The sequence below is a fragment of the Bos javanicus genome, chromosome 13, assembly GCF_032452875.1.
Source record: "Bos javanicus breed banteng chromosome 13, ARS-OSU_banteng_1.0, whole genome shotgun sequence".
Classification (NCBI taxonomy): domain Eukaryota; kingdom Metazoa; phylum Chordata; class Mammalia; order Artiodactyla; family Bovidae; genus Bos; species Bos javanicus.
Window position 1 is genome coordinate 78,637,178 of NC_083880.1, and position 23,289 is coordinate 78,660,466.

Consider the following 23,289-nt stretch of genomic DNA (forward strand, 5'->3'; position numbering starts at 1 on the left):
AAACAAAAAAGCCCCAGTATGCAAGATGTAAATCAATAAAATGAATTGTGGAAAATTACAAACTCTTCCCACCTCACAAGGTACATTTAAACAGACAGCAGTCGTGTGAAGTTGTAGAATTAAAGACAGACAGTGTTGGAAAGAGGGCTGAAGCAGAAATGGAGCCCTCACAAGCTTCTTCCAGGCGGCGGAGGTGGGCTGGAGAGATGACAGCACACGGGTGTGGTCGCCATTCCTGAATAACGCCTTTGTGAACCTGTAATTTAAAGAGTTCGTGCCATCCACTCACCTTGCTTATCTCCCCAGCTCACTGAGTAGTAATTCTCCCAGGTGTGGGACTAGCTTTTCATTCCCCACGTAGGTCTTGATCAGCTTTAGCTTGAGGATTTGGGGGTGGGGAGGGAGGGGTGGCGGGAAATGAGATTAGAGTTCAGTTCTTCAAACCAAAGGAACAGGAATATAAACCCTTCTCCATTTCTGCTGTTTCTCTGGGCTTCATGCTTCTGGAGATAAGCTGAATTTCAGGCCCTGCAAACAAACTTGTGCCCGGAACAGCGCTCTCGGAATGAGAGGGCTCCCCTCCTCCATGACACCTTTATCAAAATCAAACTCTTTTCCACATTCCTTCCTTACACAGCCCGGGCGTGTGTGTGACGCAGGCCTCAGAGCAAATTCCGCTTAGAGATCCAGAAATCTCGGGCCCGACGCTTCCTTCTAGAAAGGAAAGTCCAACAGGGATGCCACACCCGGGGGAGGGCAGAGAGGACGTGCGACACCTCCAGGAATGCAGGGCCCGCGCAGGTGTGTTGGCACCCACGAACTTCCTTTTTAAAAGGGCTTGATAAATCACTACCGATAACAGTGATAAAGCTCAGCCACCCAGCACTCCCTCCCACAGCAACAGGCCCAGCACCTGGCCCTGGGAGCCGGGGAGAGGGGGTAACAGCCGAGTACAGACATCCCAGTGGTCCCTGCGAGTCCCTGAGACCTTTTCAGGGGATTCTCAAAGCCAAAACTATTATCACAACACTAAGATGTCACTTGCTCTTCTCACTCGCCTTGTCACACAGGTATATGATGGAATTTTCCAGAAGGGACGGGACCTGTGACCATGTCATCTCCCTGATGACTACTGGAATGTGTGCTTGTGTATTTTTCTTAGTATTTCTTTTTATTTACTTATTTGGCTGCACCAGGGTCTTAATTGCAGCACGTGGAATCTGGTTCCCTGACCAGAGGTTGAACCCAGAGCCCCCGCACTGGGAACCCGGAGTCTTAGCCACTGGACCACCAGGGATGTCCCCGTGCTGGTGCGCCCTTGTGTTTTAAACATTTCTCAGTTTAACTTAACTTTGTTTTCTAAATGTAACTGTATTTTTTTTGGACGCTCGTGCAGCATATGGGATCTTATTAAACAGTTTCCCAACCAAGGATTGAACCCACATTCCCTGTGTTGGAAGCCAGGCGTCTTAACCACTTAACTGCCAGAGAAGTCCCAACAGTTTTCATTTTAATACAATGACTGTTGAAAGACAAATCTACGCATAAACACAATACCTGGAGGCCCTGCATAATTTTTAAGAGTATTAAGAGGCCTTGAGACCAAACTGCCATGCTGCCCCATCACAGCACCACACTTCATGTCCAGTGTAGCCTGAGTCACACAGCAGGTGCTTTTGAACAGGAGGCAGAAAAGGCAGATTTTACAATGATTCGGCGTGGGATGGTGCCCCTTCCCTCTGGACTTCCACCAAAAATGGCCAGAACAACTTTGAATTCCCCCACGAATACTTGGTGAACTGAACCCTTCAGAGGGGGAAGATGAGAAGCCCACCTTTGAACTCAGGTGAGGCTATGTAAATATGGAGAAACTATCCTCCCCAGGTCCAGCACCCGGCAGAGACAGATCTGAGTACCTGCGGGCACTCAGGCAGATGCTACTACTCGGAGTCATAGTGAGCAAAGCAGAGGGGTCGCTGCCTTTCACAGCCGTCCTTCTCCGGAATTCATGGGGAACCTGGATCTAGACAAAAGTGCTGGGAAGGAGGGGTGCCCGCGTGAGGACGGATGAAGGTAGAGACAGGGTGAGGAAGGCCCAGGGCACTCCGGCGGAATGCGGCACCCTAGCCAGCTGTTCTTGGCCATTTCAGGTTAGAACTGCCCCCCGCAGGCCCAGGTCCAGCTCACAGGAGAGTTCCACAGCTCTGTGATGAGCCCCTCTGCAGGTGGGTGGGGGGCCCTGGGGGTCTCCTCCTCACCACCCCAGCACTGGCAGTGCTGCAAAGGATCCCTTGAGAGGAGAAACCCGGCTCTGGGCATTTAAAGAGAAGGATTCAGTCTTGTTATCAAGAACATAGCTTGGTCATTCGACTGGAGGGACAGAGACAAACACAATCTGGCGGCTGTCACTGGTAGACACAGCGAATAGCACAGAAATGGCTGGAGGGAGGGAAAGATTCTCAAAGGTTAAAAGTAAATTTAAAAGACAAAGGGGGCGGGGAATCCCTGGAGGGCCGATCTAGAAGTACAGACCTTCGAGGAGCCATTCCTGGCCTTTGCCCACTTCCCCTCCCTCCCAGCGCCCACTCGACCCCACGGGACCTGACTGGACTGCAGAAAGTCTCTACCAACGACAGTAAGCCGGTAGAGCCCTGAGATTTTTCTCCAGTTACTGTTGCAGAGGAGCGAAAACTGGAATTTTGCAACCGAGTTGAAGCCAGACGACTAAAGGACGCAAATGGGTGATGGAGGGGCGTTGTTGGAGGCTGCAGCATCCCAAAGTGGAAGGGGCGGAAGAGGGTGCAGAAAGCCGGCAGCTCCGCGGCGCTCGGCAACCAACTGGGAAGCGTGCTCCACGCCCCGGCGGAGCGCGAGCTCAGGCCGGGTCCAGAGCAACCAGGCGCGCACCCGCGCGCGCGCAAAAGGCCCACCCATCCCAGCGCGTCTCCAGGTGCGCTCGCGCTTCCGGCCGGCCTTCGCTGGGCGGAAACTACAGGGCCTGCGCATGCGCTTTGGAGCTCGCCTGCGGGGTCCGGAGGGCCCCTCTCGGCTTCAGGTGATCCCACCCCTCCCTCGCCGCGCGGGACCAATCGAACGGCGGCAGGCGGGCTTTTCGAGCAGGAGGCCCCGCCCCCGCGCGGAGCGAGGCGGGTACCGATTGGTTGGCTCCGCGGGCGCAGGTGCGCGCTTCCCATTGGGTGGGGGCGGAGCGCGGGCCGCCGAAGCTTCGGCGGAGGCTGCAGGTGAGCGCGCGCACGCGCCGCGGCGGCGGCCCGGCCCGAGGTGAGGGAGCGCGCGCGCGCGGGGCCGGCGGCCGAGAGCGAGGCTGCGGCGTGTGTCCCCGCCGCTCCGCCCCCTTCGCCGCCTCCGCCGTCGCGGCCGCCGCTGAGGCCGGGAGGGCGGGCTCCGCGTCCCCGCCCGCCGCGCCGCCAGTCCGACCCTCGGTCCCGCTGCGTGAGGAGCCAGCCGAGCGGGGCCCGGCGCGGAGACGCGAGCCGCGGCCGCGCCTCTGCAGGTGCCTGTGAGGAGGAGCCCGGGCCGCCGCCGCCGCCGCCGCGCCCCGAGCCCGCCGGCCGCGCACTCGCCCCGCGCGCCCCCGAGGGGCGGCCCGGCTGGAGGAGGCCGCCGCGGGCCCGGCCTCAGGATGAACCGCGGCCACCGGCACGGGGCGGGCAGCGGCTGCCTGGGCACCATGGAGGTGAAGAGCAAGGTGCGCGGGCCCGGGCAAGCTGGGGGAGCCCGGGGGCGGGGGGCCGCAGTGACTGCGCCTGGGGCCCCCAGGGGCTGGCCGGGTGTCTGGGACCGCCGGGGCCGCTCTGGGGGGACTTGGGGGCTGGAGACGGTGGGGAATGAACTTGCCGAGGATGGGGGGCCTTGTGTCCGCTCCCGCCCCCAGGTAAGGCAGGAGCCCCGCCGAGCGATTAATCCCCTTCCGTAAGAAATCATTCCCCTTCAAGGATGAGAGTCAGGCCCAAGGCATACCCGAGGATGGGGGGGCATTTGAGCGAGCGCAGCGTGGTACGAAAGGTTTGGAGGAATTCTGCCTTCTGGCATGTGAGGGAAGAGTGTTTGAAACACCCGTACTCACCCAAATGTAAAAGTTAGCTTTTGCTTCCTGTAGGGATTTTTCTAGCGCGAACTTTGGTATGCATTGAATCTTGTAAAATGAACGCTGTCACCTTTCGTGTGAGTGGCACTTCACAGTTTAGAGTTTGGATACCCTTCTCATTCCATCCTGCTACTCTTTCAAGTCAAGTGTTTTCCCTCTTGACCAACGGTATGCCCATCTGCTGATGACAACGTGTGGGTATCCTCTGAATTCCTAAATTGCAAGGCTCCCTGAGCAGGACAGTGTATCGGGATTAGTGAGGGAATGCTTTCTAAAGGAGGTTTTAAGCTGGAATTTGAAGATGATCGGCAGCCCCAAGAACATTCTCAAGCAAGCATTTCATGAATTGAAGAGCCAGAAGGGACTTAGATAATCTAGTCTGATTCTCGGAGAAGACAGGGGCTCAGAAAGGTTTTGACTTCAACAAGCTCTGCTTTTTATGACAAAACCTTAAAGCCCTTTTTACAAGATAAGTTTTAGGCCTTCTGGAATACCAAAGAGAGCACATGGAGCTGAGCCCGTGAACATTTAAAATAAGAGTTGGGAAGATCAAAACACAGGGAAGAATAGGAGAAAAGGAAAAGCGTATCAACTTCAAAAATAAATCTTACCGAGTATAAGATTACGGGGATGGGGTAGAAGGGAGAATGCAAAATCAAGGAGTGATTTTCAGTGAAGTAGAGTAAGGAAGGCTCTCTGGGGTAAAAGGGTTTTTATTATCTGGAGTTGATAAGCGAAGTCCTGTAAGTTGCCATAACTGAGATCTGCATTCATTTTTAACATTTTAAAACATTATTTTCAACTTAACTCATATCACAGTAGGTACTAATCTTAAAAGCCCTTCTGCTTAATGAGAACAGAAATATAGCAGGTTCAGGAATATACTGTCTCCTGTGTCCTCCATGGAATTGCCATAGCGAATTGAAGTGACGTGCTTGAACTAAGAGTTAAGATAACAAAATAGAGAGTTTTTCCTCTAGCATATAGTGGCAGTAGTGGTTCCGTGCCCAATGGTTGAACCTTCTCACAGCATTTCTGTTATAAATCTAGTTTGGGTTTGTGGGAGTTGAGGTTAAGAAACGAAAAACACGATATTGCATAATCTTAAAATTCAGTTCATGGTCCTAATCTTGGTAGCAGGTCTTTTACTTTTTATCATAGGAAAAAAATGAGTAGGGATTCTAGGTGCTCTGATGAATACAGTCAAATGGTAATTTATCTTTCAGATTAGGAAACCTCAAGCGTGTAGGGACTAGAATTTCAGGCTTTCCGTGCGTCTCTTCTGTCAACTGGCTTGTGAATCTTTCCCACACTGCCCATTATATATTTGGCCTGCTCTACTGCGCTTCTGGTGAACCGTATCTCTTAAACAGAGTCAAGGGTCCCACTCGTGTTCTAGCCGCTGATCATCAGGCCCAGGGGAGGTGCGGTTTCTAGTGTGTCTCTGACACCTTGTGTTTTAACTGCACACTTATTTTTAAGGGGCTAAAGAAAAGCACTTGACACCTTCACCATTTAAACAGTATTTGGACAGATGGGTGAAACAATACATCCGTTTTCACTGCTTTGGTGGTGATATTACAGCTTTTTACAAAGTTGATAATGACAAGGTTGTGACCCCAACTCTGTGGTATGCAGATCCACATTTCAGGATTTCTTTTTCTTCTGCATTAAAAGCAAGTTGTCAATGTCATATCTTTGCTCCTGGAAAGGGGAAAATGGTACAAATAAAGTAATGGATCGTGCAAATATAAGTATAGTTAAGTTGTGATACCAGTTACCATGTGACTTTTCTTTATGGTAACATTTTGGTAACATTTATCTTCCTATATCTGTAGAGTTGAGAGAGCTCTTAATCAAGGTGATGTCCTTCAACAGTCTTAGATATCAAAGACCTGGAATAGTCATGGAGCTGTACATTTCCTGGTTATTATTCATGGGAAACCAGTCCTAAAATCAAGTTTACATTTCTAGAGTGTTGTACCAAAAGATGCTGGGTGGCTGGTGTCCATCCCCATGACCAGGCGAAACTAGACCAGGCTAAAAAAAGTTTTAATAGTTGTTGATTGGGTCTTAATTTTATCTCTATTTTTGTATTTTTCTTCATGTAGTAAAAAGTTCTCTTAATCCTGTTGTTCTGCTGCGAGAAGCATAACAATTTCTCTTTTTTTTTTCTGCTAACTTTGCAAAAGGGCACATCTACTGTGAAGCCTTACAATTTCCCATTGTTTTTATCATAACATTTAAGCAAGAGAAAAAGTCGAGCAAAGAATTTTTATTCACAAGCTTTAGCAAAAGCATTGCAGCCCTAAAATATCCAATTATCAGCTGTTACCCCCGTTCACCAGGGGAAGTGGTAAACCTGGGGATGAGTCAGAAGCACTGGGATGTTGCGATACCAGGATAAAGAAAACGGAGGAGAAACTATGACTTTTGATAACATCATAAGACTGACTCTGATATGAAGGGTGTTCCCCAGTTTTTATTTACTTTGAAACGTGAAGGTGTGACTAAACTTTTTGGGCGCTTTAGGTGTGAGTCACCTTATTTTCTTGACAAATGTTAGTGTTTACGTTTGAGGAATGTGTTTTGGAAACTTTTAATGTATTAGAAGTAAGAGGTGGTTTTACTGAGTTTTCATTTTCATTGAAAACTAGCAAATAGAATGGGTATAAGCAAGGCGGATAAACTTCTTTGCCGCAACAGAAGTGGTGAATCCAGGGAGCCCATGGGATCCTGGGGAAGTGAATGGACACATTTGTAACCAAATGATTCCAGTAGGGACTTTCTCTGCATGATGTTTAAGGCCCTGTTGGTAGTACAACTAGTGTTACTATCCAATAATAGATACTTAGAGGAAAAAGGAATTCAGTGGTCAAACACATTTGGCAAATAGTTAAAAATTTTTTTTCTGTTTTCATCAACCCCAGGGCTTCACCTCGTCTTTAATAACTGGTCTGCCCAGTGATTCCCAAGAGCGTGATTATAGTTATATAGCATTTCCCAAACTTGTGTGACTGGGGCACTTTTTGAGGAAGGCTGATGAATCTTTCTTAGGTTTCCACATTTGAGGAAATGCTGTGCTAGTTTCAGAGTAAGTCACAGATCCTGTTCATTATGGACTGGATGAAGCCAGTCCTTCATGTCAGATAAGAACCACTGAAGTCACGTGGCATCTGGATTCTAGAGTAGGAAAGCAGACGTGAGTATCAGAATTGTGAAGATAAATACTGGGTATGATGGAAGTGCCGGCCTCCCTGTTTGTGTGGTTCCTTAATACCGCTCATATAATTATTCTCTTTACCCACTAATTGCTGAGCTCGGGTGCAGGCCCGAGCCTTTCATTCTCTAGGGCCTAGCACTGTGCCAAGCACATAAACACTTCTGCGTTAATTGGATAGTTGTATGACATATATTTAATGTATTAATAAAGCTGCCTTTTTTTTAAGATTAACATAGGGAAGACACTTCTTATCTTTAGATTTATTTCTTCTATATAATATGCCTCCATTCATATGGTACCTTAATGCCAAGAAGTTCAAAGTCCTACTTGGGTATGCTGCAGTTAATTCCTACCACTTCCTGTGAAGTTGTTACTCCTTTTATGGAGGAGGAAACCTAGATGCTTTTTGCTGACAGTCAGAATAGAGACTTAGGCACATCCTTGTTACCCTGTGGCCTGAGTGAGGAGGGAAGACTGTTGTCAGGATCTGGACTCCAGACAGGACTTGTTTGAGCTGACTCACTCTGCAGGACAGTCCCCAGTGAGGCCTGGGTACCCCGGGGATTCAGTTGAGCCTGTGTCTCTTGAAGGGAATGCCCTTCAGAGATGCAGCAGTGAGCAGGCACATTTCTGTGTCTTCCCTAGGCTGTTTTATCTCCAGATAATGAGGTTTCTAGGGGCTTCCCTGGTGGCTCAGCTGGTAACGAATCCGCCTGCAATGCTGGAGACCTGGTTCGATCCCTGGGTTGGGAAGATCCCCTGGAAAAGAGAAAGGCTACCCACTCCAGTATTCTGGCCTGGAGACTATACTCTGGACTGTATAGTCCATGGGGTCGCAAAGAGTCAGACACGACTGAGACCTCCACTTTCAGTGAGGTTTCTGACTATGAACTGTGGCTGTCTTCTTTATTAAAGGAAACTTGCATCTGTGAATTTTTCTATGTCATGCATTATAAGATTGGATCCTGTTACCTTTTTTAAAATTAATATGTTTGTTTGTAGTTTGGAGCTGAATTTCGTCGGTTTTCGCTGGAAAGGTCAAAACCTGGAAAGTTTGAGGAGTTTTATGGATTACTGCAACATGTTCATAAAATACCCAATGTTGACGTTTTAGTAGGCTATGCAGACATCCATGGCGATTTACTACCTATAAATAATGACGACAATTATCACAAAGCTGTTTCAACGGCCAACCCACTGCTTAGGATCTTTATACAGAAAAAGGGTAAGTACCAACATCCAGAGAAATTGTTTGAGAATTAGAAGTTGTTAATTCCTCATTGATAGGATATACAGAGTTTGCCACAAATTTAAGGAATTAGACATTTTGTGTGAATCTTATTACCAAATTAACTAACGAGTTAAGACATCTGTGATATTATTGGTTTATTAACATCTTTACACTTAATTAAGTGCACTTTAGAAAGTTTTGATTACTTTGTAAACCCTTAGATTCTTTTTCTTAATGGAAATTAGGAACATATTGAATCTTTACATTGAATGTGATTTTGTCCATTCAGAAAGATGTGGTAGGAAGAGTGTGGCTTTGGAGTCAGAGAAACATTCTCCCTTTTTGGTGGCAACTAAGGTGACTCTGGTGGTAAAGAACCCACCTGCCGATGCAACAGACATGAATTGGATCCCTGGGTTGGGAAGATCCCCTGGAGGAGGAAATGGCAACCCACTCCAGTATTCTTGCCTGGAAAATCCCGTGGACAGAGGAGCCTGGAGGGCTGCAATTCATGGGCCACAGGGAGTCGGTCACGACTTTGAAATGCTGTGTTTAGTACTTGAAAATGAAAGTGAAAGGGAAGTCGCTCAGTCGTGTCCGACTCTTTACGACCCCATGGACTGAAGCCTACCAGGCTCCTCTGTCCATGGGATTTTCCAGGCAAGAGGACTGGCCTTACTAGGTACTTGAAGGAAAGCTGTTTACTCTTCTGGGTTGCAATGTCTTTATCTGTAGAATGAACATACCATCTCATAGCATTGCTCGGGGGTTTAATAGAGCTCAGTGCAGTGCCATGGCATGCACTAGGCCTCCACTAAATGTTCACTTTCCTCTAAGGTGTTTCTCACAGAAAATACAATCAGTTAATTATCTGGAAAATTAGTAAGTCATTATTTTGGAGGAATGTAAACATTGATAATTGGTCTTGCAGAAGAACGTTTTAAATAACCACTGTAAAAAAAAAAAAAAAATAACCACTGTATATGGCAAGTACTGCAATGTATTTTGACTTTAAAAAGTCCTAAAAATTTTTTTTAACTTTGTGGCCTCTTGCACGTGTGAGCATCTGTGTCTGCCTGTAGCTGGGCGCCGTGCATGCGGCTGCTGCTTTTGTCTTTGGAAAATGAGGAGGTTTGGAAAGGCGGCTTGACAGCCTCCAGCCCAGTCCTGGTGGGTGATTCAGGCCTGGCTGTGCTTGGAAACCGAGCCAGCCAGCAGTGTGAGAGAGTGGGCCGAGATTACCCTTGAAGGCGAAACTTTATTTCAAACCAGTTGATAAGCGTTGGACCACTCCCAGGGCTCTGAAATTCCACTGATTGTGTATCTTTGCTTCTGGGTTTGGAGGAACTCAAGTCCACCAACAAAATAAACCTCCGAGGGTAGGTAGGGTAACTTACGTCCGTACCACTTGACTATTTACCAAATAGAATCACACAAATTCGTTTTCCCAGAGACACCTGAGATAGGTTTCCTCAGTAAGTGACAGGAGCCTGGTACAGCTAGGATGTTACTTCTGAAAGACTCTGAATGAATCTGAGTGAGGAGCAGGCAGCTGAGAGATGCTGCCTGCTTCCACCCCAGCAGGAGACGAGGTGAGATAAAGGGGAGGACTTGAGAGGCACCACGCTCCTCACCAGATGTCAGAGAGTTGAGGAGGAGTCCAGCAGAAGATAGCTTCCTGGACTGGAGCCTGATCGCTGGGACAGGGCCATAAAACAGGCATAGTTTGGAAGAGAGATTGACTTGGAAAGAAAACTGGTTTTCTCTTAGGCCAGAAAAAAAGCTTATCTGGCCAGTGAGTTTCAGCCTTGTCAACGCGCAAAATCAGAAATGGTGGGCAAAGAGTTGAAAGTCTGCAGAAAGCGATAGTTGAAAGTTTTGGGAGTAGACAGAAAAGCTAGAAGAGACGAAGACCAGGGCTGGTTATTAGACAGCTATGCGTAGAATGTTGGAGAAGGAAAGACGGCACATGTGGGTGGAACTCGTCATTTTAAACAGAATGATTTAAATCATTATTGTTGAATAAAAGGCCTTCCTTGTTAGCGGTTGTAATTTTCATTAAAATTTACTTGCTATTTGGAAGTGTATTTAAATGTAGAATGACTATTTTTAAACTACTGCCATCTGACAAACTTGTTGGATTATCCCCTTTGTTAGAAAGATTATAGGCTGTGGATTATACGATCACATGTTTATGTTACTGGCATTGTAACACTCATAGGATTAATCCTAACCTCTTTTAAGGGTGGTTATCTTCTGCTCCTCCCTTCTTCAAAAAGGGACTTTTGAAGTAAACACAGTCAACAGAAGTTTTCTGTGCAGTAGAGGCAAATGTCAGTAGGATTCATAGCCCTTAGAGTTGGATTTAGAAAAATGCGGTGTGTTCAGCAGAAGAGTTTTGTTTTTAAAAGTGTTATGTTTAATACAGATATGACTTAAGCAAAAAATGAGAAGTCAGTCAGTCAATTCTTTCCCACTTAAAACCCTCCAGTAGCTCCCGTCGCACACAGAGCAAGAACCTTCCTGATCTGGGCCCACAGCCTCCTCTTCCTCCGTCCTCCTCTCCAGAACCACGACAGCCCCGCCCCACTGCCTCCTCTTCCCCCTTCGCCCTCTCCAGAACCACGACAGCCCCCTTGATTTCCAACCCCCCGGCCGGGTGGGCTTGCCTCGGCCTCCGTGCTTCTGCGCGTGCTGTTCCTTCTGTAAGGAACGCTTTCCTGCAGCTCCGCTGGAGGCCGCCTCCTTGCCCTCAGGCCTCAGTGCGGGCGACTGTCTCAGAGGGGCCTCTTCCGGCCACCCCAACTAGGGCCCCCACCGCCCACGTTTACCAGATTGCCCCCCGGAGACCTGGGATCACCTTACTTAGGCAGCGTTAAGGTGTTTGTGGTCTTACAGAGTTAAGCAGTGCCCTATAGTTCGTGGCGATACTTTTTTTCTTCTAAACAAAGCTGGACAGATGCTTAAGTAGAACGCTGATTCTGCATAATCTTTAATGAACATTAAATTTAGGAAGCTAATATAAAACATGATATTAAGTATGGTTACATTTTATTGCTTAATGATAACATGTTTTCTGTTTTTCTGGTCTGTGGCCTCCAGTTTAGGAATCAGCAGGGCAGTGGGTTGCACTTGATATGGCACCAAAAAGACAGACAGAAACACAATTTTAAAATTTGAAACCATGTGACCTGTTAAAATTTGGTGCACTCTATCAAATAAGGTTTCTTTGAAGTGAAAGCTCACAATTGAAGGCATAAACCACTTCATAGCATGATTTTGGAGGTCACATTGTTGCATATCTTGAAAAGTTTTATGTTTTACAGTAGTTTATCATTAGAGGCGAAAAACCCTAGGCACTGTTTCTAGGGCTGTTATCGTGGAAGCAAGAATCAAAACAGAAAAACCTGATATCTTAAAAGTTATTTTCAGAGAGGATTCCCAGGTCTTTTGCCAGCCCCCTTTGCCCTGTTGGAGTTTAGAATTTCCTCATTTATTTGAGGAAAAAAGAGTTTTCCTTCTTTTGTACAGGTGGTTGTATGGAAAACAATCTTAGACAATATTTAAAGGTTACACCTTTAAAAGAAAAACAACTGTATTCCAATTTTAAAAAAAATACAGTAAAAGTACTCAGGTCATCCCTGTAGGTTTGGAGGACGGCCAGGGAAATGTGTATTTTTTCAAAAGCCTCCCATCCCGTCCTGATGATGATCAGCCAGGTCTGAGCCCCACTGACAGGCGTGGACTCCTCGCCAGATCCGATCAGGATACCTACATCACAGCTCCTTGCCGCACTGCCGCCGACTGTTTTTGTATGCCATCAGACAAACATGTGTGTACTGCAGGTTTCATCAGAGGAGCATGCTGGGGACACTGCTGGTCTTGCTTTAAGCCTCATCTGCCTCAGGACATGGCCTTATGGCCCAGATACCTGGAACCGGGTGGCCCTTCAGCCATCTCTTAGAACTGTGCCGTGCAGTAGATGTGACTTGGGAGATGTGTTTTAAGGTTGTCTTTTAATGAGTTGGGTTTAATTCAGAAATGGCCTAAGGAAAATAATTTTAATAGTTGTAAAAAAAAATAACAAAAGAAATAAAATTAAGTAAAATAAAAAGAAACTGTAGAGAAACATCTCACAGTATGACACCAGTTGCTTATGTCAGAAACCTGGCTGTCACCTTTGACACATACTTTTTTTTTCTTTCAATCAGTTTGTCACCAAGCCTGTTGAAACTGTGCTCTAATTATTTTTCAGGCTTATCTCCCATCCCCATTGCCTCTGCTCCAGGCCAGGTGCCATCCTGAATCACCCTCAGTAACCTCCTACCTTGCCCCGCAGGTCCCTTCTCCAGCTTGCAGCCAGAAAATCCTTGGGGTTTCTTCCCTTTGGCCTTAGGCTGAAGTCTGGAACCCTCCCCTCTTCCCCGGGGGGCCGGTGTCTGCAGGGCCCTGTCTGCTGACTTGGTTCTAGCTCCTCCCCGCTCCCCTCCCAGCCTACCTTCTCCGGAGGCTGGCTGGCCTGCAGGTTCTTCCCTCCCTCCCACCCGGTGAGCTGCTGTTTCTTTTCCAGTCTCAGCGTAAGCCTCACTTCCTTGAGCAAGGCGGGCGTTGCCCTTGTACACCCACTGACAGGCTCCCTCAACCCAGGGTACTTCACAGCTCCTGGCATCTCTGTAATCATGGTGGTTTCCGGTTCTCGGTTAATTGCCGGCTCCTCTGTTAGTCTGTAAACGCCTGGAAAGCAAAGGGCCTCCGCACAGCTTGTGTCGGATCTGTGGCACAGAGCGCAAGGCTTGGCCACGCGGCAGTAGGTGCTTCTTAAGTAGCTGGTGGTTGATTTTCCTTGTATTAGAAACTGAAGGGATCTGCAGAACGTGAATACTGCTTTGAGTGATATTTAATCCTTTTAAAAAGCTGCCACATCTATTTCATTTTAATCATTTTGGATGAGAACAAACGCTGGCAAACTCGGGCTCGCTGGCTGTCTTGTAACAGTTTTCATGGAAACACCCATGCTCAGTCCCCTCTGTATTGCCTGCAGCTGCTTTTACACCAGAGATCATGTGACTTACAGGACCCTGAAATATTTATGGTACAACTCTTTGTAGAAAAAGGTTGGCCACCCCTTAACTAGAACAGTTCCCCAAACTATTTCATTCTTCCCTGTCTTCCAGCAGAACTTGAAACGGATCATAGTCTTAAACTTTCTTGATGACTCTCCCAGGAATGGTCGCTGTTTTGCTAACTGTGCAGGGACGTTTCTGGGATTTATAGAAATACTTTGTTCGTTTTGAGGTTTGCTTTATATTCGCTGTAGGCTTCTGTTTTTTATCTGTGCCTGCCACTCACTAGTGGACCCTCAGTCCTGACTCATGACTCAGCTGAGGAATGACATAGCCAGGGGTTTGGGGATTAATGTTTAAATAATAAGAGGCTCAGAGGGAGGGCCCACAGGGCTCCCTCTCGGTGACTGAAGCACAGGAGCTTTCTGTGTGTAAGAAGTGAGACATCCAGCCCGGCTGTTCGGCGGCATTCCAGGTGGAGGCCCTCATCCATCTCGGTGAGCTGAGCTTGTTGGGCTCGGGATAGGTGAGGTGTTGCTGCACGAGCCTGTATCACGCGCTGTTGCGTCAGCCTGGGTTTATGCAAGTGAAAGGTTGCCATGAGCCAGGTTTCCAACCCCCGGTCCCGTTCCCAGTTTTGTACTTTGACAGACGTGCTCAGGTGGAGCGTCAGCCCTGGTCCCTGTACATGTTCACCTTTACACTTTAAACCGACACCCTGCACCCTGGCTTTCCGCCAAAATATTTCTTTTCCCAGTGGCTGGAAACTGATTAGCTAGATGGGGGAACAAAGGTGCCTTTGTACTGGGGCATATTGCTTTTGAGAATTTAGCAGAGAGCATTCAAACAGAGTCTGGAGGCGATGCCAAATTATGCAGATTGGGGGGGGCTTTTGGTCAGGTTTCCCATGAGTAGGTATGTAGGCAACTTGGTTTTGTTCTCTGTATCGTCTGAAATTTCCCACATAAAAATTGTGTGAGCTTTCTTAACTGATTATAAAATGACACATCCAGTTCTGAATGAACACAGTCAGGAGAAGATTGTTGATAGATTTTTGGCCACATTTTGCCCAAAAGATTGTTTTGTCAGTGGATTTATTTCCCAAGCCAAATTATAAGTAAATTTCTGTCTTTGTAAGAACACAGTGTAAGTACTGTCTCCATAAATGAAGCACAATTATCCCCGGGTGGTAAAAGTGCCCCCAAATTAAGTACCCCTGGTCTTGTACATTTCTCTGAAACTAGCTTTTGAGGCGTGTTCCGGCGCCCCGAGAAAACGTCGCTGAAGTTCTCAGTGTGCACTGAGCATTCACTGTATGACGTGAATGTGCACACTGCTGTCTAGTCAGAAAACTGGGCCCGTCTTCTGCCTGTAACGTACTTTGTACCCTTCAGTTCAGTTCACTCAAGTCGTGTCCGACTCTTTGCGACCCCATGGACTGCAGCACGCCAGGCCTCCCTGTCCATCACCAACTCCCGGAGTTTACTCAAACTCATGTCCATCGAGTTGGTGATGCCATCCAGCCATCTCATCCTCTGTCATCCCCTTCTCCTCCTGCCTTCAGTCTTTCCCAGCATCAGGGTCTTTTCAAATGAATCAGCTCTTTGCATCAGGTGGCCAGAGTATTGGAGCTTCAGCTTCAGCATCAGTCCTTCCAATGAATATTCAGGACTGATTTCCTTTAGGATTGACTGGTTTGATCTCCTTGCAGTCCAAGGGACTCTCAAGAGTCTTCTCCAACTTGTACTCCTATTTGTACCCTTAATTTCCTATGAAGTAAAGGTAATAATAGTCATCAATAAGGAGGCTGAGAGTCAGAGGACAAGAAACTGGAGATGGAAGCCGTGTTGCAGACACAGGCTGGTGATGTTCCTGTTATTCTGTAGCGTTGGTGGAGACTAGGACTTTAGTTCTTGGGATCTTGGGGGTACTTTTGTCTTTTTAAATTCGTATTTTTTTAATCCTTGGAGATTCTTTTTAGTTTACCCTCACTCTAGTTATTTTTGAAGCATGGTTTCCCCTTCTGTGCCTGCTGTTAGTTCTGTTTCCTCGTCCTCTGACGAGGCGTGTGGTTTGTAGGCTGTCTGCCTCCAGCTGCGCGATTTAAGAAGATCGCGTTTTAGTGCCCCGTTCTCCCTGTTTGACCTCAGAAATAATCAATGGCTGACTTGAAGAGTAAGTCACTCCCCACTCCCAGGTGTTACTTAGCTTAAACAGGTTATTGTTGTTATTTAATTGGGTGCAGCATTTTAAAATGGGAAGATTTTTTTAAATGTAAAAATACAAGACTCTCTGACAAGCTGGACTGGCCACACAAATTCCTACAGTCCTTGAAGAGAAGCTGCCTGGAGCAAGAGAAGCCACACCCGTTATCGGGTCAGGCGCGCTCAGCTTTGCCAGAGCCCCCTACCTGTTGTGTCTGTCTCGGCTCAGCCTCTTTGAAAAGTGGGAAAATGAAAGATTAAGAACTTGCCCAGAAAACTGAGGGAGAGTGTACTTGCAGAAGACCAGAATTCTGTGTTTGATACACGTTCATTTAATTTCATTATGATTTTATGTGTATTATCCATTACACTCAATTACAGGCGGACCTTGGATATATTGTGGGTTCAATAAAGCGATTATCTCAATGGAGTGAGTCACATGAATGTTGGCACAAATAAGTGCATTATGTCTAAAAAAACCCTTCATTTTAAAATACCTTTTTGCTTAAAAAAAAACGTAACCTGAGCCTTCAGTGAGTCATCATCTTTTTGTGGTAGTGACATCAACGATCACAAGTTTGAAATACCGAGTTAACAAACTGTGACCCAGAGACACGAAATGAACAAATGCTGTTGAAAAAAAATGGCATTGATAGACTTGCTTGATGCAGGGTTGTCACAGACCTTGTTTGTTTAAAAAAAAAATTATCTGTGAGGCACCATAAAAGAGATCTGCCTGTACAGTCTGCCCAACCTCTAAAACAGGTACTTGAGCTTCTGAAGTGTCCAATTTCATGTCATTAAGTCAAATATAAACATGCAAATTGGAGGGTTTTGAACAAATGTAGGGAAAATACAGTGTAAATAACTTGTTATAAATGGTGTCGAGAATGTGTGTGTGAGGCTTATCAGAGATTCATTTGCCGTATTTAATGTTTCAGTCCTTGAGCTTCATAAAATCTAACGTCAGCTTCTGGTAATTTCACGGGGACTATTTGAGAGGGCCCCCTAGTGGTTTTTCCTGGCACAGCGTGTCTTCCTACTGCACTCCGTTTTTTATCTGATCAGATCAGGTCAGATCAGTCGCTTAGTCGTGTCGGACTCTCTGCGACCCCGTGAATTGCAGCACGCCAGGCCTCCCGTCCATCACCAACTCCGGAGTTCACTCAACGGGCTAATATTTAACGAGTTTTGTTTCTGTACCAAATATGTTTTGAGTTGCCCTTTCTGTACAGATTCCACCATAGATAAACGTGTACTTTCATAGCATTCCTATAATTATTTTATTTTATTTGTTTGAACAGAAGAAGCAGACTACAGTGCCTTTGGTACAGACACACTAATCAAGAAGAAGAATGTTCTAACCAACGTGTTGCGGCCCGACAACCACAGAAAAAAGCCGCACATCGTCATTAGCCTGCCGCAGGACTTCCGACCTGTGTCTTCCATCATTGACGTGGACATTCTCCCGGAAACGCACCGCCGGGTGCGTCTCTACAAGTACGGCACAGAGAAACCGCTGGGCTTCTACATCCGGGACGGGGCCAGCGTCCGGGTGACCCCGCACGGCCTGGAGAAGGTCCCGGGCATCTTCATCTCCAGACTCGTGCCGGGGGGCCTGGCTCAGAGCACGGGGCTGCTGGCTGTCAATGACGAAGTCCTGGAGGTGAACGGCATCGAAGTCTCCGGGAAGAGCCTCGACCAGGTCACCGACATGATGATCGCCAACAGCCGCAACCTCATCATCACCGTGCGGCCGGCCAACCAGAGGAACAACGTCGTCCGGAACAGTCGGACTTCGGGCAGCTCTGGCCAGTCGACCGACACCAGCCTCCCCAGCTGCGCGCCGCCGCCGGAGCCCAGCCTGGAGCCGGGGGAGGATGACAGCGAGGACGAGGAGGACATCGTCATCGAGGACAGCGGGGAGCCGCGGCAGATCCCCAGGGCAGCGCCCAGCGCCGAGAGCCTGCAGTCGCTCACGCAGGTAGAGCTCAGTTTCGAATCTGGGCAGAACGGTTTCATCCCTGCCAACGAAGTGAGCTTACCACCGTTAGCGAGTGGCGCCGGCACCGAGTTCGAAACGCGTGCTCCAGATCAGAAACTCTTAGAGGAAGATGGAACGGTCATCACACTATGAGACCATCACGGCTTGAATGTCTTCTGAACGAGGATGCCACGGAGACTCTTTGTAAATTTGGCTAGTTGCAAGCATTATATACCTCTGAACAAGTGATCTGGGATAGGCATGAAAAAAAAATAAATATATATATCTCGCAAGCTTAAAATGTTATTGAAATAGTAGTTTGATAATTCATATAAACTTTGGTGGGTTAGAGGTAAATTCAAGTCTAAAACAAAGGGGCCTTTGCTACTGAAATGATGTGCTTTTGCTATTTTGTCTATAGAGAACTGGATGTTAGCACATTTCCCAGAACTAAACACCCTAAGGACTAGATCATTTCCGTTTGAAGTGGTTGCATATTTAACCTGCTGTGCAGAGCCTGGTTAATTTTTCCCTTAACTATATTTTTAAATTTCTAATGTGAAGAAGTCTGTCAATTCGGTAGTTTGGGGACCTTGGCTCCTATATGCCCATATTTTATTTTGACTTTTTAAATGTTGTTCCTCTGTTGCTAATTGTAACAGTTTTTCCAAATGCTTCCCCCCTCACCTCAGTTTCTAAGAAATCAAACCAACTGTTTTTTAGGGGCTGCTTCAACTTACAAAGCAATGAAGCAATGTTCCTGAATTAAGAAACTGTTAACAATCGATCAGATCTGCGTTTGTCCCTCCTGTGACTTCCACATTTACAAACTCATTCCATTCAGGCATCCCTTAGATGTCATGAAAGGCAGTTCCATCGCCCCTGCTGATGTGGGAGACACTCTCCCATGTCTTCTTGTCCTCATTCCGAATCTCATTGGAAATCATTCCTTTCTTGTTTGTGTATTTTGTTGGTCTGCTTTTATACCCTTTTAATGTGTTTGAGTAGTGTGAATGATTTTCATTAAAAAAAAAAAAACACCCAAACTAAGAGATTTTTATACACAGGACAGCCTTGTGCACTTTTTATATGAAAGTTTTGGGTTTTCCTTAGTGGGGTTTGTAGGAACACTGCCTACACTTTATGGAAAGCATGTAGTATTCACCTTTGACAGGTAGAGTGTATCTCGATTAATGTTAAGAGGCTATTTATTACTTTGTGATGCATCCACTTAGAACAAGGTAAGAGTAAGGCTGCTAACTTTTCGTTCCTTGCCTGGTTTCGTTGTATGAGGTGCACAGGCACTACGTAGCTTGTATCTAAAGACTGAGAATAGTATGAACTACGCGAGTCCCCTGGCTTACGGCTGTTGCGCTCAGAGTTATTTATTGATTAATTTTATGGTAGGGCTAGAATGGATACCTTATAACAATTGTGTGCTAGTAAAACAATGAAGAATCGAATGACTCCGTTTTGAAGGATATTTTCTATGGTAAAAGTATATGAAGTAAAGTTGATTAAATGAAGATCACTTGACTCAGAATACTTCAACGTATTTTGTTCACATTGTACCACTAAACATTATCACTAAACCATTAACTGCACAATGTTAGGTAACACAGTGTACTTTTTGTTGAATTCATAGAAATTCTTCCACTTATTTAACCACTATTTAATGGCATTCCAGGTTTAACATTCTGTTGAGTTTTACAAACTTAACTCTTGAATGGCAAAATGTTAGTAAGTAGAAGGTTACATTTCATTTATATTATGAGCGGTGCAGGGGTTCAACATTTTAAGTAAAAATACTTTCACATACTACCTCTCTTTCTCTCTCTCTCTCTTTTTTTTAACAAAGTTTTAACATCAGAACTGTTCTCTTAGGGGAAGAAATACTTCAGGGCTTGACTTTTTGAACAACTTTTAACTGTAAAAATATAGATCTGTCTTGTATGTATTCATGAAAATGGAAATCAAAGCTGCTAGTGCTTCTTATTTTAACTGTCCCCCCAGAAGTATATGTCAGTGGTCTTTTCAACTGGATCTCTCATTGAAATTATTGGTGAAGTGATTGATTACTAGACATATTGTAAAACCAACAGATCTTGGTTATACAATAAAACGTCAATTCATTGGTAGTCTGAATTGTTTCAAGTGTACCTTATTAACAAAAATATCCGTGGATTCACCTTAAAATTTTATAGTACTAAATGTCAAGCTAACTGTGAATTTTGTTCTGTATCTTAAGTAAGTTTATGATAATGTCCTCATGAGCTATCAACAAAATATATGTACTTTTGTGAACTATGAATTTTCTAATTAAATTTTACATGCAACATGATTTTTACATGAATGATACTTTGTTTAAACTATCAAATGTCAGTATTTTACTACAATTTTATTATAAAATGTACATTATCACTAAATGAACTTTGATTTTAAAAATCAAATTAGCTTTAGTTGTATATTATTTTTTACAAATAAAGATAGACTTGTATAAAGGCTGCTTTCTTGTTTGCAAAAATACATGAAAAGTCACCCAACGAGTATTTAGCAAGCACCTGAAATAGAAAATGAAAAGGGAGAAAATTGCTACGTTATAACAAGATCCTAGCTTTCTTAACTTTTAAAAGCTCAACACCTAGAATTTCAGTGCTTAGGACTCCTCACTGTAATTGCCGATGCCCAGCTTAGGGTTAGGGCATTTAAAATGTGGTTAAATTCAGAGAATGTAAGAGGTTATACATGACACCCATCCCAGAATTATCACTTAGATGTTTGATTGTTTGAAATTAGACAAAAGTTGTTTCTAAAGTGACAGTTTCTCTTTCAAATTCAAATTCACTTAGTTACACTTTTTATCACCACCCTAGGTATAGGTATTGCCTATATGGATTAGATTCAACTTATACTAAACATCATAAAAGGCCCGAAATAAAACACACCCTCTTCCTGAGCCATTTCTAATTCCGAATTAGTCACCCTGTAATTGGCTAGCTTGATCTCTGCACTAACTTCTCTGCCAGGCAGCATGCAGGATGACAACCAATTCCTTCCCCCAGTTTAAAAACAGCAAATCCGCTAGGTAAAAATTCAACATCATGTACGTAGACCCCACACATCATCCATTGGTGGGGACCAGGAAGAAAAACGTGCAAGGAAAAGCCAACCCATTTCTGGTCATGTGCCGTAACGTGCTTGAATTAACGGTCAGCAGCAGCTAGTGATGGCATTTGCTCTGGTTTTCCCATCTTTTAGACTGATGAAAGGTTTAATTATGGGTGACCAAACTTTAAGAGTTATGTGTGTGTGTCAGTGACTTTGGTGGCTGAGGTCTCAACAGTTTGGGGAGAACCTTAGAAGACGTGGAAAGTCTTGACGTTTAAAAGCTAATGTCTTCATCTAGCTGCTTTACAACATTTGATGTGTATTTTATAAATTCGTGTTACGAGTTTGTATTTTATTTACAAGCTGTATTTAGGTGCCTTCCCGTTTTAAAAAGCTCTCAGTTCTCCGTGTAATAGGAAATCTTTTTTTCTAGTTCATTATAATTATCTAGTTTGCTGTAATCCCCAGGGATGGATAGCAACGTTATTTAAGATATTATTAGTAAAGGTAACATTTTTTCCATTATACAAATAATACGTAAATTCATTTTTTAAAAAATGCTAAAGTTCTTTTTTTCCATGAAGCATACTGACTCATACGACACTTCGTTACAAAAAAGAAAGTGGCTGAAAGTAAGAGTGACTATAATTGACATTGGGACATTTTTGAGAGTGAACGGATTTGCTATTAATTATGCCAGAAGTGCAGACACAAACTATGTTAAGTGTAATGTGAGTCTCTGTATTAAAGATACTGTAGTATAATGGCTTTGACAAACACTTGTGAAGCACTTTGTTTTCCAGTTGAGAAATTTGCCATGGAAAATACTAGGCTATTTTTTTCCAGGTGGGGAAAAAAGCACTGCATTGATGGCTTGCTTGCTTTCCTATTTTGAAATAATTTCAAACGTAGAACAGAGCTGCATGAAAAGTACAGCCTATACCCTCCACCCAGATCATACCACACTTGTTTTATCTCTGTTTTTCCTGAAACATCTGAGAACTGGTTGCAGAGATCAGAGCCCCTGAGCCCCTGAAGACAAGCATGAGAGAACAAGGATGTTCTCCCACGCATTCCTTTATACAATTGCAGTTTGGTTATCAAATTCAAAAGATCTAACTGAGACAGTCATATGGATTACACAAAAGCCGTACTAGAGTCTCAACGGTTGCCCCCATAACGTCCTCTACAGAGAACTCCTCCCTCCATCCAGCATCTAACCCGAACCAGGCGTTGCATTCACATGTCACATCTCTGGTCTCCTTTAGTCTGAAATAGTTGCTCAGCTTTCTGACCTTTTTCAAAAAGTAGAGACAAATTGTTTTGTAGACTGTCCCTCAATTCGAGTTTGTCTGTTTCCTCATAATTAGATTCAAGTATCTGGCAAGAACACTACGAATGCGATGTTATATCCTCATATTACCATGCCAGGAGGCACATCGTGTCATTTTATTTCAATATTATTGACGTTAAAACACTTAAAAAACTTCTATTCTTGTGGTGTTTCCATTATTCTAATTACTCTTAGGCTGATAAACACCCACGGGACTTAGGAAAGGCATCTGTTTTCAGATCCATTCAATCCACGTTCTTAATTGTTTTCTAATTGGGGAAACAATAGAAAAATGATGAAATGGCATGGATGTTCTTCAGTGCCATTTGTTTAAGCACTTTTGTGGACCCAGTGATTATTTTTTCTGGCACTGACCTGAGTGGAAAGAAACCACCCCAGTGAAACTGAAATCCTGTGGTCATGTTCTCCAGAGAGCTAACGGGAGACTCCCACGTTTGGAGTCTTCTGATTATGAATACCGTAAACCCAGCTCCAATTGCTTCACTAAAAAAAAGATTTATTGGTTCACAGAGCTGAACAGTCAGGGCTAGAACTTCAGCACAGATATGTTAACAGTGCGGCTGGGAGAACCTAATACAGTGAGGGGAACGGCCTGTATTTGCTTGATCCAAACGGGAGCCGAGAAGCCACAGGTGTCCGAGCTGTGGCTGGTGCAACCGAGAAACTAAATGTTTAACGATGCGCACATGTGTTAGCCGCTCAGTCGTGTCCAGCTCTGCTCGAGGACTGCAGCCTGCCAGGCTCCTCTGTCCACGGGGCTCTCCAGGCAAGAATCCTGGAGTGGGTTCCTGACCCAGGGATCGAACCCACGTCTCAAAGTCTCCGGGTCTTTGCAGCCCGGGTCTTCACCACTAGTGCAACCTGGGAAGCCCTTAACTCTGTGTAGTTTTAATTAATTTACTTAAAGTAGCCACATGGAGCGAGTGGCTGCTATATGTTACAACACAGGCTAGAATCTCCATTTTTTTTCTTTTTAAATTAATTTTTATTGGCATATAGATGCCTTATTAGAAT

The 23,289-nt window shown here is 45.2% G+C and overlaps 1 protein-coding gene across 1 annotated transcript; it reads left to right on the plus strand.

Annotated features, from left to right (window-relative positions):
- Window positions 1–3,369: 3,369 nt before the first annotated feature.
- Window positions 3,370–20,314, plus strand: PARD6B (par-6 family cell polarity regulator beta). The gene is made up of 3 exons (XM_061437952.1): window positions 3,370–3,709; window positions 8,334–8,556; window positions 17,134–20,314. Exons 1-3 carry the CDS (start codon window positions 3,644–3,646, stop codon window positions 17,964–17,966), a joined length of 1,122 nt encoding a protein of 373 aa, XP_061293936.1. The 5' UTR covers window positions 3,370–3,643; the 3' UTR covers window positions 17,967–20,314.
- Window positions 20,315–23,289: the final 2,975 nt, after the last annotated feature.

Bases quoted from the DNA above. Each gene is read 5' to 3' on its own strand.
- PARD6B (XM_061437952.1), top strand. From the start codon at position 3,644: ATGAACCGCGGCCACCGGCACGGGGCGGGCAGCGGCTGCCTGGGCACC. The intron at 3,710-8,333 runs GTGCGCGGGCCC...GTTTGTTTGTAG, and splicing joins CCATGGAGGTGAAGAGCAAG to TTTGGAGCTGAATTTCGTCG. The intron at 8,557-17,133 runs GTAAGTACCAAC...TTGTTTGAACAG, and splicing joins GATCTTTATACAGAAAAAGG to AAGAAGCAGACTACAGTGCC.